This window comes from Perca fluviatilis, chromosome 10 (genome assembly GCF_010015445.1).
Source record: "Perca fluviatilis chromosome 10, GENO_Pfluv_1.0, whole genome shotgun sequence".
Lineage (NCBI taxonomy): Eukaryota > Metazoa > Chordata > Actinopteri > Perciformes > Percidae > Perca > Perca fluviatilis.
Genome location: NC_053121.1, coordinates 24,101,725 through 24,119,922, shown reverse-complemented (window position 1 = coordinate 24,119,922; position 18,198 = coordinate 24,101,725). Strand labels below are relative to the sequence as shown.

General features: G+C 40.2%; 1 protein-coding gene across 3 annotated transcripts in view; it reads right to left on the bottom strand.

The window, feature by feature from the left end:
• fgf13a (fibroblast growth factor 13a) overlaps positions 1 to 17,734 on the bottom strand; it is a 99,305-nt gene extending 81,571 nt beyond the window's left edge. For 2 of the 3 annotated variants that reach the window (XM_039813551.1, XM_039813554.1), the window contains exons 1-2: positions 16,034 to 16,630; positions 15,609 to 15,771 (exon numbers count right to left, since the gene is read on the bottom strand). In XM_039813551.1, the coding sequence (XP_039669485.1) occupies positions 15,609 to 15,657 (49 nt within the window). In that variant the 5' untranslated portion in view covers positions 15,658 to 15,771; positions 16,034 to 16,630. Of the gene's footprint in view, positions 1 to 15,608; positions 15,772 to 16,033; positions 16,631 to 17,484 lie in introns of those variants that run through there. The other variant, XM_039813552.1, reaches the window with a different exon arrangement.
• Positions 17,735 to 18,198: the final 464 nt, after the last annotated feature.

Genomic DNA, 18,198 nt, shown 5'->3' with positions numbered 1-18,198 from the left:
CTAAAATATCAATATGTCTCGCTTTTGTTACGAGGATGTTCATGTTTTCACTGGTGACATGAGCATGAAGGCATGCACTATAATTATGTGGAAATGTGCGAGTGTCTACAGATGTTCACATTTCTTAAATTATTCATGCTCCAGTATGAATGTTTGGATAGTTTTATTACATCATTATATTTTTATTTAAGAGATATGCAGCATATTCTCAATTTTTTTTGTCAATCGACAAAATCAAAAAATAATCAATTGACTATGGGACTAATTATTCCTTTTGTACCACACGCTTTCACACTCACAATCATACAAACAGACTGCATTTATTTTCATATATGCACAGTGCAGCACACAGAAGACTCACAATACAAACAAAAGACAAAGATAAAATATGGGCTATAAACAAACACCAGATGCCTTCCATTGTGAGCTACAGAGTACAGCCAAATACAAAGATAGCCCTGCAAAACCCTGAGAATACACTGGCAGACCAGAAAGAAAACACATAAACACATACACACACACACACACACACACACACACACACACACACACACACACACACACACAGAGACACACACGTCACATAAAGACATTTATACAGACTATTATCTGAAAACAAGAGCCATCTCACACTCAAAGTAGAGTTCCTTCGCTGACAAACTTGCTCTAAAGGTTGCTGTGATATAAAGGTCTTTGAGCTATGAATAGTACAACAAAGAAAGAATATATATAAAATATTTAAAGAATGTGTCTGTTGTGTAAGGACGGGGAGAACAACTGACCACTTGAAACATGAAACACAGGGACATGACATAAAGGTCAGAAATCCAAGGATTGGAACAACTATTAAGTATTGAGCAGTACTTTATTTGGACCTGGTGTACTGAAGTTCATCGGCTCTCTTAAAATGACAGAGTGGAATAGAGTCAAACTTGAATCAGAACTTAAACTGTTACAGTGAGGGCCTGAAATTAACTTTTTCACTCACCGGCCAAATTGGCAGGTAGGTGAAAAGATCCACCAGCCAAGCATATTTTTTACCAGCCAAAATATTTATATTGCAGTTTTTTTTGTTTGTTTTTTACATTGTGTACATCACAAAACTTTCTGGTTGGGGTTTCAGGTTTTAAGGGTTTATCCACCATTTTCATCGACCCACATTTGGTGCAAGGCGAATGTTAATTTCGGACCCTGGCTACGGTTACTGTAGATGGTATTAGTGATGGAAGCACAGTAAGGAGGGCAAATTACCATTTTCACTGTAACCTTTAAGCAAAGCTGAGGCATTTTGTGGTTATAGCGTGTAACCTTTTCATCTCGCCTACAGCACAGTTCATCTTCTTTATGGTAGCCAGATTACTGTTAGATCACTGACTGTCATTTCTCTCTCTCTTTCTCTCACTATCTCCCTCTCACACTCCCTCTATTTGTCCCTTTGCTTCTCAGTCCATCTCTCTCTCTCTCCTCTCTCTCTGTACTGCAGTGTAGGCAGAGACTTGTCTCCTCTAATTACTTTGAAAATGATGTGATCATTCACCACAGAGAATCTCTGATGACATCTGACAAAACTAAAACAAAAGTTTGTTAGGTGGGAAACTGAATCACACGGCAGTCTAGCTAAAGGTATAAGTTAATGTTTTTGTAGATCTACAGGACCAGTGTATGTTTCAAACCATTAACCATCCCTACAGTATTAATTGCAAACACTGCTAGCAAAAATGTGATTGTGTGAGGCTAATATTTTTTTTATTCTATAGTTTTTATCAGAGATGTGTGGAAACAAATGTTTATGCTAGATGGGAACATGCTTCTCCAGTTCACATCGCTGCTGCTTTTATATTTGTACAATTTGTAATGTTTACACATTTTTTATTCTGCATTTCTGCCTCCCGATGGAAGTTGGATCAAACAATCAGTTTGCGTGACATTCAGGTCACCACACGTTGTGGTGATTTGAGAGGGGGTCCCCCAGATTCTACAACTGCCACTGGCTACTAGGGTTGGTTTTAAAAAATCAATTTTCTGATTCAAATCTATCTTGACTGGACTGATACGATATTGATTCATTAAATCCCAAGATCGATCTTTGAAGAGGCTCCGTTTTAAAGTTACAGCGAAGATATTGGAATCCATGTCATGCTAAATAATGCTCCAAAGTTAGGCGAAAGTTTGGCAAGGGAAGAAATAGTATGGCCATTTTTTACAGATACATAGCTTTAGATATACTGTCTCTGCACTGAAGAAAACACTTGTACATGTTTATTGTGTTGACTACTGTAGTGTGTCCGTGTTAAATACATTTACAGCATTAGTTCTCTGAGAATTTCTTTCATATTCAAGCAAATTGGTATTGTAACTGAAATATCCCTAATCGAATCAATATTAAATCAAATTGGAAATTAAATTGAATCGGGACATGGTGAAACGGAATTGAATCAATTCAGGAAATCAGCAATATGCAGCCCTACTGGCTACAGTATGTTAGCTTACCCTGCTAAAAAAGATCTTTCTGATTTTGGAGATGTTTCGACCCTTGGAGGCGAGCCTACTAAAAATGAGAAAATACAAATGGCATTTGAAGTCATTTGGTGGATAGTAGTAAGAGATGTTGTCTCAGTCCCCTTGTGTTGGAGATTTGGTTCTACGTATGTATGGTCAAGGATTCTGTCTTCTGTCTACATCATTTTTGTGAAAAACTGTTGTTCATTGGGAAAATCCATCCAAAATACTTTAAAGTAAAAAAATAGTGATATGTCTTGTGGCATACTTTCCACTTTCTGCTTTTATGGTATGTTTTAATCACATAGAAAACTGGCCAAACAAGACATGCATCAACTAATGTCTAAAATACTGTATCTACGTGGATGCTGGTTGCATATAATTGCTTTGTATCAACCAAACATAAAAGGATGCATATTAAGATTGTGATCTTGGTTGGCAAAAAAATACCTCTTTCATGCTGACAGCAGCAGCAATAGAATGCAACAAAACATTTAACTCTTTAAGGAAAAACTCATTAAACTCTTCCTTCAGCTTTTGCAATACCTCTAACATGATTGCTGTTGGTATCTCCACACACAAATCATGTATATTGGAGCCTACATCTTGTTGCAAACCAATCTGGGAAAAGTATAATATAAGAAAAGTGAGGGGAAGTGGATTCACCAAGAAAAAGGACATTACATCTGAACCCATTAAACAGCATACAGTTGATATCTGAACTTGTAAGACCTTGTAAGCAATTACGAATAATAAAATAATGGAATAATAGAAAAGAAAGAAGAGTGCAGTGTCAAACACCTTATAACAACCAGGTATCAAAAACAGACCAACATGCCCAAAACAGCAAACCACAGATAACTCACATTCATAAAATGTGTACATACCAAATGTTCACAATGCTCCCACACACACACACACACACACACACACACACACACACACACACACACACAGCTCCAACCCCTCTACCAACACCACCCCAGAGGACCGCCCATTCACAGTTGCCTTCCCACCCTTTATTTTCTAATCAAGTGTGTCTCTCCATACGGACTCTCTCTCTCAGTCTCAGACCATATGTTTGTGTGTGTGCATGTGTGACAGCGTTCACAATGCTGCAGCCCGCAGCACATCAAGAGCCCATGTTAGGAAGGCACCTTGGTATCCACCCCCTCCACGACTGACGACTCCCATGCTTATTGGGGCTTTGTTGCCGTGGCAGCGTCTCATTATGTAAATGATGTCTCACTGATGAGAAGGAGGCAGGCGCAGCCGTGATGTTCACTGCTCCAGACTGTGTAAAACTGGCTTCAGGGACCAGTGAAGGATCGTTGCTATATTTAGCAGTCATCTTAACAATGTCTTTATTCCCCATTCTTTCTCACATCCTCGAAACAGAAAGCCCCTCACATTTAACACTTGCTTTATCATTCTCACACAGTGAGTACTAAAATATATCTGAAATTAACCCACAAGCGCATATAAAAGCACACGCCCACATTTCATTTGAGAGGTTGACATTTATTACTGAATTTACTGTGATTTTAACCATCCACCATTTTATGTGAATTTTCTTTTATCTTCTTTTCTCTTTTGAATATTTCACTCCAAATGTATTAACCTTCCATCCTCTGTCCTCATCAATGCTGAATGAATGAGCTTTATCTGAGGAATGGTACGAGTAGCTTTCTGCTATATATCATCGTTCATATTTCAGCTCAAGAGAAGCCAATACTAAGTGCCCCAGTCAATCCAGACATTAAACATGGCCGAAAGATGTAAATCTATAGGCTACATATACTGTATATGACTTTAAAGTTAGTGCAGTTATTTATTTTGTCCCCTTCACAGCATCTATGTACTATTCATAATCATCTTTCAGATGTCTAATGTCCATCTTCATTAGCAATCTAACACACACCTATGTTTAGTCTGTGTTGACCCCTCCTACCCGTCAGTCAAGACACCTGGAAGCTAAAACCAATACAGTCTTATTTCCTGTATCCTCAACCTTTACTCTGGAGACTGAAAGAGCTATTTTGAGTAGGTGACGGAGATCAATATGGTCAATAGTATAAACCACCGGAGTGCATGCAGCATAATGAAGGTAGCGGGGGTCAGTCAAGGCCTTAAATAATGAGCAATGACTCAAATTGCTTACTCTTCCTCAGGCTTCCAACTACATCTTCTCATCCACCCAAGTCATTGGCTGGTTGCACTGCACCGCTAAACCCTATCTCTTATAATAATTACTTTAATGCAACTATTTGGCACTAGCAACGACATTTTTGGGAAAGCTTAAAGGTCCAATATGTAATATATTTACTGTACTATAACCCTAACCCTAACCCCAATGCGTCATCAGATATTAAGGAAACATGCTAAGTTTAAATACTACTTTTCTGACAACAATGCTAATGCCAGTATTTTCTCCTTTTGAAATTTCCGTTCCGTGACGGAATTTCTGTTTGTGTTGCCAGATATACCTTTAACAACGTAAACCCAGAGCACTACAGCTGTAGTACAGCCATGAAAGCAGCAAACAAATGAACGGGATTAACAGAGATAGATTATACCCGACCTAAAAAAAAACTGGCATGTTTCTAACAGTTGCGTGACCAGAGACGTTACAAACCCCGGTAAATATTGGAGATGTATTTGAAAGATGGAGACAGCTTGGAGCCCAAAAGCACTCAAGAGTTGGCTAATTTCCTCCTGAACTGGTAAGCTTTAGCTTCAAGCTAATTTATCACAAATACAAGGGATGGGCATTTTATGTCATTTGAACATTTCTATACTCACATTAAATTATATAGCTTGAGTACCCGAGTTGGTTGCTCGCAAAAACAAATAGAGACACAGCCACTAAAGTGATCCCGACTGGTCCTGGCTAACACCGCCATGCTAAACCTGCTAATGTTGTTTACAACATGTAGGCTGTAACTGTGAGTTATTTTAAGCCAAGAGAGGGGGGCTGTAAATCGGGAAGAGAGTACAGTGAGTTTGCAGTGTGTTTAGCGATTGTTCCGTAATTCTAACAGTACAGATCAATTTTTGTGACACGACTGAAGCGTGGTGTCGCGACGTCATACATCCACGGTTGATGCTCCACGCCCTTGACCAGCAGCTGATTGGATGAACGCATCACGTGGGTCTGTCTACTCCCGAATTTCAAAACGACCATCATGGCGGCTCGTTGAGAATACGATCTCGTATTTTACCGAAACGTGTTTAAATTTTTTAATTTTAAGCGAGAAATAGGCCATACAGTTGCTGAATCTGTCTTCATTTCAGATCCACGAAGGTCAGTTTGAAAGATTTTCATCTACTTCTATTGGGTAGTCGCGTTCAACGGATTAATTTGCATACAGATGGGCATCGGCCAGCTTTTTGGACGCGCAGCAGTTTTTCAAATGCAGCGGCGGCTTCCCGGGATGCTTTGCGGGCGCGTTAAAGTCGCTTGACGTCACCCATAGGAGTAAAGTGGAGCGCGGCGCAACAGAAGCGTTGCACGGCCATGTGGATCCACACCGTAAGACAATAGAGTGCATTCAGTCGGGTGGATAGGATGGCAAGGTAGTGTTATTTTTAGTGGTTCCTACCGTAATTCTAAGCCTAGGAAGTGTGTCTGTCCGTCGGGTGGCGAGGTCGGCGAGGTTGTTGTTTTTTTAGCGGTTCCTACCATAATTCTAAGCCAAAAAAGTGTGTCTGTCAGTTGGGTACAGAGCTCCGCGTGAGCACGGGCTTCTATGACTGTCAATATAGCCAGCATCTAACGTGAGCTACTCTGCTGTGCAGCAAAGTAATGTCTGGCTATGTCAGACAAGCATCTAGCAACATTGTTGTGGATTCTCCTTCAGCGCGCTTTGGAGGAGGGTCTGGCAAGGCGAGACTATGGATGCTGCGGTCTCAGCCTGGCAACCTCCGTGAACTTCGAGTCTGGGGATGAGGGGGCGCGGGAGACGACTCTTTCTAGTATTTTGAATTTGTACTGCAGTAAATAATTTAAACACTAGCTGACAGTATTACATATTGCACCTTTAATGTCGCTGCAAATGTTTACTGTAAGTGTTTTTCTGTTGGTTATTCCTTCAAATTTTGCATGTTGGCAAGGTTGAGTTTTGGCAACAAAAATCATTTGGTAAAGTTTGGAAAAGGATTGTGGTCCTAGTTAAAACACTAAAAAACAAACATTTCTGGCCAACATTTGTCATACAAAATAGTTGCATATGAATTTATTTTACTGCAATAAAAGATTTTGTCTAGAAGTGCTGATAATGAGTCCAAGCCATTCCAGTTTATATAAAATATATGTGACAACTGAATAGCTCTGCTTTATGAAAATATAGTTTGCTTATCTTTAACGGTTTCTAAAATAAACATGACCTGCAACACAAACACAATACCCAAATTCAAATGCAGTTTTAGCTAACAGTAGCCATTTGGGGACATGTTGCACCGACAGAATGTCATTAAAATAAATGCAAAACAATTATATCTTTCAACCTGAACCTGCTCTGCTCATTCCTTACTGTCAGTGTGGGCTTAACTGCAACTGCTGGTGCCTATTTTGTTCATGCTGCCACACACTTTCTCGCACAAGTCTGTGTTAAGGAACACTTTCCAGGGTTTTAAAAATCACAGTTGACACTTGGCATACCCAGAACGCTGTAGGTTACAACAAACAATGAATCAGGCTTCAAAAAGCCACTACCAGCCTGTTAAAAAAATACCTTCATCAGGTCAGCTCAGGACTTCCTCTTTGCTTTCTACACTGATAGTTCTCCTCATAGGCAGTGAGACCTGCTGAGGTGGAACACTGATGCAAGCGGATGTGACTGGCTGGTGAAATGAGCTGCAGGATTGGGGAAGAGCACAAAGCGGGTAATCCTGTTAACTATTCTCTGCATGTGTGCAGAGGAGATGGTTGTTTGCTGTTCTGGTGTCTTCCTGGTGATTCATCACTACAGTGAGTACAGCCTTGCTCAAAGTTAAGAGACTGCCAATCACTAATCTGCATTCTGCTCAAACCCGAGGCAATCATTTGCCCTTACCATCAGCACTACAGAGGCCTTCTGGCCAGTTAGACACTGTAGCCTGTAGCTCCTGTTTATTACCACTGGTCCAGCCTTATCGCCTCCCTTTCTTACCTCGACTTAATCCCCGTTATAATTTTCACCAACTTTAATTAGTTCATGTCCAGAGCAACTATTAATCCTGAGCATGATTTAAAATATAGAATCCAGCCGGCTATAAAACCTTTGTACACTACATGATTTTGACACTCTGACCAGAAAATGCCCCTCTCTTCAATCTTTAACTCAACACTATGGTGCTTCCAACAAGTCCTCCAAACCATACGGCCAAGGGAACTAAAATAAAATAAAAATCTGCCTGCCTTTATGGGAATTTAACATAGGGGTGTACTCACTTTTGTTGCCAGCAGTTTAGACATTAATGGCTGTGTGTTGAGTTATTTTGAAGGGACAGCACATTTACACTGTTATACAAGCTGTACACTTAATACTTTACATTGTAGCAAAGTGTAATTTCTTCAGTGTTGTCCCATTAAAAGATATAATGAAATATTTACTAAAATGTGAGGGGTGTACTCACTTTTGTGAGATACTGTAGGTTGTTTATTCCTACCCTCTAATACGACCCACAGGAGTGTTTCATAAATTAGCGCCCCTGTGGGTGGCAGAAAATAGGAACCACAGGAGTGTTTTCCGTCTTCATATCTAAACCAGAGAACGTAACAGTCGTGGTTTTAAACACGTCGTTTACGTTGTGAAACGGTCGCAGTTTGGTTATGTTTAGGCATCAAAACTATTTCAAGTTTAGAAAAAGATTGTGGTTTGGGTTGAAATCAGTGGTAACTTCACTTCCAGTTACGTGTGTGACGCAAAACGTGACATACTCCTTAAGCGGAATTTGGCACTCTCATAATTCATAACCTCACTTTCGGCTTTGCATTCGTCATAATTACTATAGCCACTAGAGAGCGCTGCTACTATAAACGTGAATATGAGTCATAATTGCTGCTTGAACAAACAACTTATGTGGTCGCTTTCCAGGGGAGGACAGTCTTGGTGCTTCAGTCCCACCAGGCTCTATGTCGGTGGTTTTGATGATGGAAACTCTTGGCTTCTACAGTGTCCCTTGTATACTGTAACTGCTTCTCTGACCTCTCTGTGCCCTCAAAACCTCCAATAGCTATTCCGTTTGGGTTTCACTTCTATTTTTTGGAAATATGTTTTGCAAAAAATATTATTCAAGTCTGAAGCAAACATGATGAAATGTTCTTGAAGGACTTGACAGAACAGTTACAAAAATAACCACTTGAAGTTTTTCAGACCTTCAGTGGTGCCTTATTCTGTTTGGAGATAAGTGAAAAAGACATCTGTGGAATTTAGCTCCAGTAATGCATGTGTGCACATAATGTACACAATGTGAAAGTGAGCACAGGGTGGTGTGAAGGCTTACAGACAAATGAGTCAGTGCTGCCACATGCTCAGATGAACAGATGAGCTTTCCTTCATCTCAGATAGGCTAAAAGCATTTGATCAGCAGTGAGCCCATTAGCAATGAGAGTTGGGTTGCCACACGCCTGGCAAAGGTATTCAGTTGCCATTTGTCATCTCCTGTATATAACGAGCGCAAGAAAGGAAACTAGACAGTGTCATTAAAGTGTGATCTCTTCAGAGCAGCAGTGGAAAGCAGACTACATAAAGATACACTGAAGGACCATTTTCTGCTGATGCTATCTTTGTCCAATTTAGCAGATAATTCACTGAAAAAAACTGTCCTCCGCTTCCTCGTCCCTGCACCAGATAAAGACTCAAATCTCAACTTGGCTTTTAGGTAGCACTAATAGGATAGGGTTAAGTCTCATATAGCTGATGTCAGTGTAAAGCCTTATGTGACATAGTTTTGAATATGCAGTGAAAAAAAACTAAAAAATTGTCAGCGTTCTGGCCCTGTGGAGAGACATCATTTATTGTTATCCGGGCAGTTTGACACACACAACCACAATTACTGGGGATTATTTTTAGATGGGATTAACTACTGTGGCATAGAGTGCATTTCTGAAAGTGAAATTGCAGTAATCCAAAATTCACAGGTAGTAGTCGATGCCACACCTATTTGTCAGAGCACCATTATTTAGATGAAATAATTCAAGTGTAGAAAAATTACATTATCATCATAAGCAATGTTCAACATCTTGGGGTAGAGGAAAATCTGAGGCAGGAAATGATATGTATTACAGTGCCAAGTCAGTGTTTTGCTGCAATAAAATCCACTTCAACACTGAACACTTAGTCTATGAAACTTATTGTTGACAGAAAATCTTGCATACAAAGAATTCTAAAATATGTTTTGTGCATCAATTTTCAGTTTTGGCATGCTATTAATGTCCAGTGTCACTACACACTTTATAAATGGCTGGTGTGTGAGATTACACTAACACAAAACCACGTATGTTGCTGTGTCTGTGTGTATTCCCGTGTTTGCGAAAGAGCAGTGAGATTTAGCGGAGAGGCAGATGTTTTAACATTCATGACCATTTTGGTAACAAGGATTAAAACCCTTCAGTCCCTCTGAGTGTCAATATTTAGAGAGGAAGCCAGATGACATGAGCAACTTAATGTCTACCAAGAGGAGTATTACCACATCAAAAAATGACAAGAATAAAAAAGATGACTGAGACAGTGACATGTTTCCACTGGTTCTGCGGCCTGGTAAATTAAAACCGGAGGCAGGCACGTCCCAGTAGGCACTGAGGGGATGGCTCACAAAGCCATTCACCTCAGAAGACATGCAGCTCTGTGGATTACTAGCAGCAAGCTGACTAATGCACCAGAACAGTCAGGTATTTAGAGATTTTAAGGGCAGTGCACTTCTGGCAGTGATGACGTAAGACAGAGCATGATTTCTCATTTCAAAGTCAAAAGAAATTAATAGGATGGTAACATGTTGGTAGATATATTTCACCACTAATTGATCAATAACTGACCACTTCAATCTCAGTATGCTAACCGACGATGTGGTTGGCATACTTAAAAAGGACACACCTTTCTTTTCAAATAAACAAATCAGAAACCAAAGCACCAGTCACAGGGCACCGTGTGTCACTCAGAAACCTAAACTGACAGAGGAATTAAAGAGAGGGGCTCTCAACATTCCCAAACAGCGATCAGCTTGCGAGTCAGTGATGAAGAGTGGCAGATCTCTGATGCGAGGAGAACCAGTATCCTCCGGGCAGTGTGGCCGGACCTGCGTCAGTACCAGGAAAGCATCCGACAGGCAACAACTTCACCACCCTGACACTTCCAGGAGAACATGTCCTCACAAACCCCAGTGATTGATTTCATGTGACAAAATGTTTTTCTTGAGTTTAACATATATTGTTATAGAAATGACTTATACTGTAATTGGGTACTTTAACTTTTAATTTACTTTTTGAAGTATTTTTTTTTTGAATTGCATGCTTTTGGTTAGATTTTTATTTCAAGCTTGTTTCTGGGTCAAATCTACACCTTAAGCGACCGAGGACATCCATGTTTTTAATTTGTGCTTCGACAGCTTTTGCTTTGAGAAATGGTTATATACTGTACTGTGTTAAGATAGTTGTTGTTAGCCTGGTTGACACCAGACCCTTCTCAGTTGTAACTGAGAGTGGGTCTGGGCAAGCTTCATTCACAGCCCATTTCCAAAGGGGCGTCACCAACGGAAGCCGCTCAAATGCCTCTGGGTGCAATTGGATAGTCCTTCAACCAATCAGACCAACGATCCGGGTGACGTAGCTGCGACAGCGGCATCAACGGGTTGCTGCCCTTCGGTGGCCGTCATGTTGAATGTAAACAAAAAGCTGCTTGCTGTCGCTGCGCTATCGTCATCATGTAAAGCCCGCCTCAATGGTTGTGATTGGTGCCACGATTTGGAAAAATTGGAAATGGGCTCGAATGGGCTCTTGGCCAGACTGACTTGCAGAGCAAATCTCAAATTTGCCGGAAGTTTGTCAGGGTTTTCCCAGGCTAAATTGTTGTGACAAATGGTAATCCTAAAAGTTCACTATTTAGATTGTACAGTCACTAAGAAGGATATAAATGGGAAAAGCCTGAATTTTGTAATAATATCTTTGAGAAAAAAAAAAAATTTAAGCTGACCCTGTCGAAAAGCAGGAAATCCTGTGAGCTTGCTTGTCAACGTCTGCACTGTGGGATGTGTACATTGACTGCTGGTCACAGCTAAGACCAGAGACTTGGTAACCTTTGCCTTCCAATGAATTTTAATATTATACAGATATATTTCACACCAGGAACTTTACATCTACTCAACAAAAATTCCAGCAAAGTTCTATTACCACCACTGCAGATATCAGTGAGAGATGACAACTTAAGAGGACAGTGCAGATATTTACTAACATCTGAAACAATGTCATAATTATACAATGGCCAAATTCTTCCTTTGACCAAATGCTATTCAAAGGGGCTTCTCTGAGATCCAGCCATTACAGCTAAAGATTTTATCAACACTGTGGACGGCGCGTGGTTTGCCGATGAGATTAGAGCAGGTGTCAGTGTTGTAGAGGACTGAGCTGCCTGCATTGTGATTAATGAAGCAGCTTCGAACTCCTCTCCGGGCATCTATTGATTCAGTTCTGTGGCTGGCCTCGTGCTGAATTAATCTGCCTGCAAATATGCAAGACTTGTGCCTTCTGCTCGGCTCGGCCCTGCAATTTGAGGCGGACATGAATCCGCTGGCTGACACTGACACCCAATAGTGGAGTCTATCAATGCACTGGGATGAAGTGTGAGGAGGGTGACAGAAGTGCAGACAAAGTTCTTTCCTCACACAAATGTGGCATTTATGAACTGTCTGCAAGAAATGCATACGGTTGGCTTTCTTAAACCTGAACATGTAAAATGTGATGGTGACTATTAGATGAGATTGTATATTGTCAGTAGGCCAAACAATGCGGACATGTCTGCATAATCTATGCACAGTACATCAACTGGTATAAGCAAGAGTTCATCTAGCTGAGTTTTCTGGAAAGTTGTAAAGCTGAGAGAGTGTGTACGTCATGCTTTGACACATCACTTTTGTCTGCACAGCTTAGCTTCACAAGGACAGGGGGAAACTAACACAACGTGATTCGCTGGTGTTGATATTAGAGCTCCGCTGCACACCACCTCCCTCTACCCCACCATGTCTGTCTCTGCATACGTGAGGTTTTCACATGTGCTGCTACAGGATGAACTATATTCTTTTCACAGAGGAAAGAGGAACTGATTGCTGTCAAAAAACTGAACTGAGAAAATTGAATTTTGTCCTAAGCTACACAGTATTGATAGCCTGTCAGTTTTTTATATGATTACAATTGGGACCATTATAGAAAATATATAATTTCAATATAATTTATTTGGAGACAAGTAACTCCTGAGAGTTTTCTTCCATCAAACTGATTTCTATAATGCTTGTGCCGATCAACTTTTTCAATAAATTCTTGTGTCAAATAACTTTTTCAGTCATTCAATCAGAGATCTGCTGAAGTTATGGATTTGGCTATGTTGAATCAGTAATCTGCTGTAGTTGGGTGTACATGTTCAAAGAGCTTGATATGGGGTAAATGAAACTGAAAGCCTCATAAACAAGTAGAAACAAAGCTAATATAATAATGATTACATTACATTCATGTGTATTTTTAGCAGCCTGGTAAGTTAGCAGAGATAGCTGAGACATTCTGGAACAAGATTCCAAAATGATGAGAGGAAATGGGGATATCAATTCAGTCCTGAATAAGCAGAGCAGTCAGGAGCTTCTGTCGGCCAACAGCTTGCAAGAAAAAAAGCTGTGGAGATGGCAGGTGGTTTCAGCTTTAATAGACTGTTAGGACCCTAAAATAATTTTTGGGACAGGTGGTTGCCAACATTGGCAGGGTCTGTACTGATTTCCCCTCTGTGCAATTCCCTGCTTTTGTGCCGTTCAAGTCTCTGATGGAGGGCAGCTGGCACCAAGTGACCCTCTCAATGATGCAGATAATGAACTGCAGTTTTTTTTGGAAGGCAGCAGAGCCACACCAGCTTTTAGATTTGTGCTGTGCATCTATAAAACTAGACTGTGCTTTTCTGAACATTCTTGGTTAAGGTGAAAGATGTTTTTTTTTGTTTTTTTCTCTTATCTGAGAGTTCGGTGACTGTGCCCTAGGGCTTAAATGAGTCAGCCGTTCACACATGCCATTGATTTTCAGCGGGACATGAGAGGGAAAGTTGCTGTGGAGGTTAAACTTAAAATCAATACTTTAGAGCATATTTTGCACACTGTATTGTCAGCACAACATGCCGGGCTATCTCTATCCTGTAACTGGTGTTTTGTTTGTTTTGTTTTAGCTTCATAAGTTAGTTTTGTTACATGCATTTGCCGGGCACAACGTACAAAAAAACATGAATCATATACAAAGAAAAGGGATGCTCTGTACCAGATTAAGCTATTATTAGCTCTGCAGTCCCAGGGCAGGAACATCTAAAAAAAGTATTTTTCAAAATGATCAGGATAGATGAGACAAAATAATTGTTGTCATCTCTAAAATTGAGAAGTTTGATGGAGGTTCTTGTAGATGAACAGGAAATGCATCATCATTGGCATAAAAAGGAAGATATACATCAAACACTAAGGCCTATTATGTAATGTATGATATACGTAGCTGAAAAAAATGTTTTAGGTACTTTATTTTTGTTCAGGCTGTATAGGTGGATCATATATAGTCCTACTGAGTGTGACTTAGTGCAGTCTCTTTATATTGTAGCCTATGATAGGGTAATATTCATATCACAATAGTTTATTACACATTAATAATTGGTCTCTAAGTTGCTAGTATTTTTCAAAGGATAATAACTCACACTGCTATGAATGAAATAAATCTGAACAACAACTGAAGGAAAGTTTGTGCGCACAGACTATGTTTAGTGTAGTGCCACCACCATTACTGTATGTACCATTTATAGTAACATCAACAGGCCCACGTCCTCACTTGTTGCAGTGCTGCCAAAATAAACCAATTAGGTTTATTGATTTGACAACAATATACTGGAATTGCTATACTGTAAATAAACAGGAAGGCTGCAAACGGGCAAGCTGCCACAGTGTAGTGCAGGTTATTATAGTGCACTCAAGTAAACCATGATTATGCATTGACCATAGAAATATCTTCAGGTTATAGAAAGTCATGATTCAGGCAAGGCTAAAACGACAATGCAGTCTGATTGTTAGGCTATATATCTTGAAATACATTAACTGACGCAATAAAACTGCGTAATTTTTAACACCATGTATTCATTTATTATTATAAATAGAAAAACGAGCACCAAGACAAAGGCGCAGTAATGTGTGTGCCGGTGCGTAAAGTGTCGTGCACATCCCTGGTGTAGATGGAGCGGTTACAGTGGTTAGTTCTGCCAGGTACCTCTGGCAACCCTGTCTCCACTCCGTGTCCATAGCAATGGATAAGCAGTTTACTTCCCTTTTCGTCCCTGAGAGGAGAGATGATTTTTTACACCATAAGTCATAAGCTCAGGGCTACGAGACCGAAAAGGCTCTGCGCTTCATGGTTCTACAGATGTGATGAGAAGGTGTGGATATCACTCTGCAGATATAAGGTGCGAGCCAGAAACACAAAGGTACATTTCAACATGATGCCAGTGACACAATGCGACGTCACTGTCATCATTTAAACGTGATCATGTTTACTTTGAATGTAAACATAATTTCTTATGCTCAGGCTGTGACACTAGCATACTGCTCTGCAACAACACTGGTTCTTCGCTTTGCCCAATTGCCTCTGTCGTTGACGATCACCAAGTCAATGCAAGTAAAGCATGTGATCTCAAAGCAACACATCGTGCAGCATGTAGGCCTACAGATCGCAAACAGCATGGATCCACATGCACCGTGCTGGGAACGGCTCGCCATCCAGTGGCTGCTATTGTTTTCAGTCTAACCTGAATGGGTGATTGGAGCAACATGTAGGGATAAATGGGTGCATGGTCGCGTTACAACCTGTGATTTTGGGGCAAAGCAGTCTGTGCAAGGCAAGGCTCGCGTCTTACCCTTGGAAGCATCCTTGTCTTCTTTGGGCTTCGCCACTTTGCCGCTCATAGATCCCAGTTTGGATGTGTAATTCCCAATTTAGACAAGAATCGCAATCCTTTTAATTGCTGACTGTCCTCAACGAAGTCCTCACCACAGGTTGCAGGTGCTGAGATAAGGGTTCTGTGAAGAGAGAAATATTCATCAGAAATGTTTCTTTAATAACACGGTAACAGCAGCGTTTGGTGTTGAAGCAGGGCCAAATAACGAGACAATAGACCGTGGGAGATACGGCAATTCGATATCAGTGGAAACATCCAACTATTGATGATCTCCAAACACACTCACACGACAAAGAGGCCATATGGTTTCAATAAACACCAAGAATCAGCCTGCTGATCTTTGCACAGTCTTCCCAGCGTCTTAAAACCATGCTTTAACCTACCTTATCTCCTCCACGTTTCCTGCTACATCAATGCACATTTGATGAAAGGAAATGCTCCCACCGTGAATCCCGTTATGTTGCATACAAAAAAATCACGACCTGCTTTACTGTGACAAAGGAGAGGAGCAAAAAAAGCTGAGAAATGGAGCGCAGTTTATTTTTTTTTTTCTTCCCCCACAGATCTTAAATCAATATTCAAAAGAAAAAATAGAGGTCAAAGCACTCAATCGTCCTATGTGTAAGCAAACGGGGGGAGATATGTCATCCAGTGCAGCTTGAGCGACCAGGTTTCCTTGTCTGAGGCTTTCCCTACTGACGAGCTCTGCTCCTCTAAACGCTCGGCAGGCAGGATCAACAGGATACACAACGTGAGAGCGCTCCCCCCGTTACAGCGCCTATTCACACCGTGGACGTTTGTTTTGTTTTCTTTCTTCTTTTTTTTTTTACTTCAGTAGCACCGCTGAGATGAAAACGAGCCCCATCCGTAAAGGCAGTCAGTGTGTGAGCTGTGTTCTCGGTGTGGTGAAGAATTAAAGCAGGAGGTTGTGCTGCATGGTGCACACCATCTTGCTGTTGCTCTCAATCAGTTGCCTTTGCAGAGCTATGCGTCATCCCATTCAATGAGGCTACAGCTCGCGCACGTAGGCTCCCTCTTCTATGATCTGAGGTGTTTTCTTCGACTTTATAAAATGCATGAGATGCCATTTGCAACAAACTGCTCGCTGGAGACTATATCATAGCAATCAGAAGCTAAATAAATAATAATACATTTATATTTTCAGACCGGGGAATTAAAATGTTTAAACAGGGGAACTTGCCAAAATTGCATTAAAAACTAAATAGTTCAGTAAAATGTTCCGCAATATGATATAGACTATTATTATGTTATGTTAAACAAGATCACCTTAATCGCTGCAACTAGATAAAAAACCAAACCATGTTGTGAAAATGACAACTTGTTTTTTGTTTGAGTAAGGAAAAAGCACACTTAGCAGGTGCTGAAAAGTTTTACTGACAATGTGGGACAGCAGATAGGGTTTCCATCTTAACATCTTGTTAACTTCATTTTGTAAACATAATATTGAGCCCTTTTTCTCTAACACCAAATAAAATACATGGAATTAGGTGGCACAATTTAGATTGGTTTTAAATTAAATCATCAAATGTCATAACAGAACAGAGGAATCTACTTGTGCATGTTTCAAAAAGCTGACACCTGTTTAAGCCTAATAAAAAATAAGATGCAAAATGTGTAGGTTCTCCCATCCTTTTTTCATTTTGTCAAGAAAAAAAAATTAAAGAGGGGTTCAAGTAGGTGTGTAACAGAAAGTAGCACATCATATCCTCCTTTTGGAAACCTTGACTTAACCTTTAGGCTTTTAATTGTGAAATGTATTCTGTACAGCATGTAGGTGTAGTGTATTTGATTTTAAAGCTTGTGGGGTCCTTACCTTCAAAATCTGTACAGCTGAAAGCCTAAAAGTCGCACCTCATCCTCCTCTTGGATTTGCATTAAACTGTCCAGTTCCAAATGGTGAGTAAGCGACACTTACAGACAAAAATCCAAATAGTTTTTAAGCCTCTTAATCCACTTTTAGGGTAACTATAATAATTATAATTCTAAGTATTCATTTTATCAGCTGTCATTCAGAAGTCCCAGTCCAATTTTTGCAGGCTTTATGTCACATCTCTTGGTCCTGCAGGTCTGTTAGCACTCAGGGGCAGCAGAGGAAAAAGACCTGCCGGTTGAGGGTTACAAGATCTATATAGTTGCTATTTTTAGAAGAAACAGGACCCCTTTTAAACTTTCTTCACATGCACAAATCATCCTGAGACGTCTAAAGTTTCAATGAGTGGCTCTGCCTCAAATGGTCAAATGATTTAAAAAAGTTCAGTCATATTATTTATTTCTCTATGGTTATTGAGACAAATTAAAATCAAGTTAAGCTAACTGTAATGCCAGCAGGCTTCCACTACTTCTCGTCATTTTATATTGTTGCATTGTGACTGTTTCTGTCATACTGTAAGCAGCAAGCTACACTATTAGAATCATTGACTGAATGCATAAAGTTGTATGGATCTAGAATTTTAAATTGAACATGCTTCAAGCACATACAGACTGGTTATTACTCATTAAAAGTTCACAACATGGCATATGGTATTTT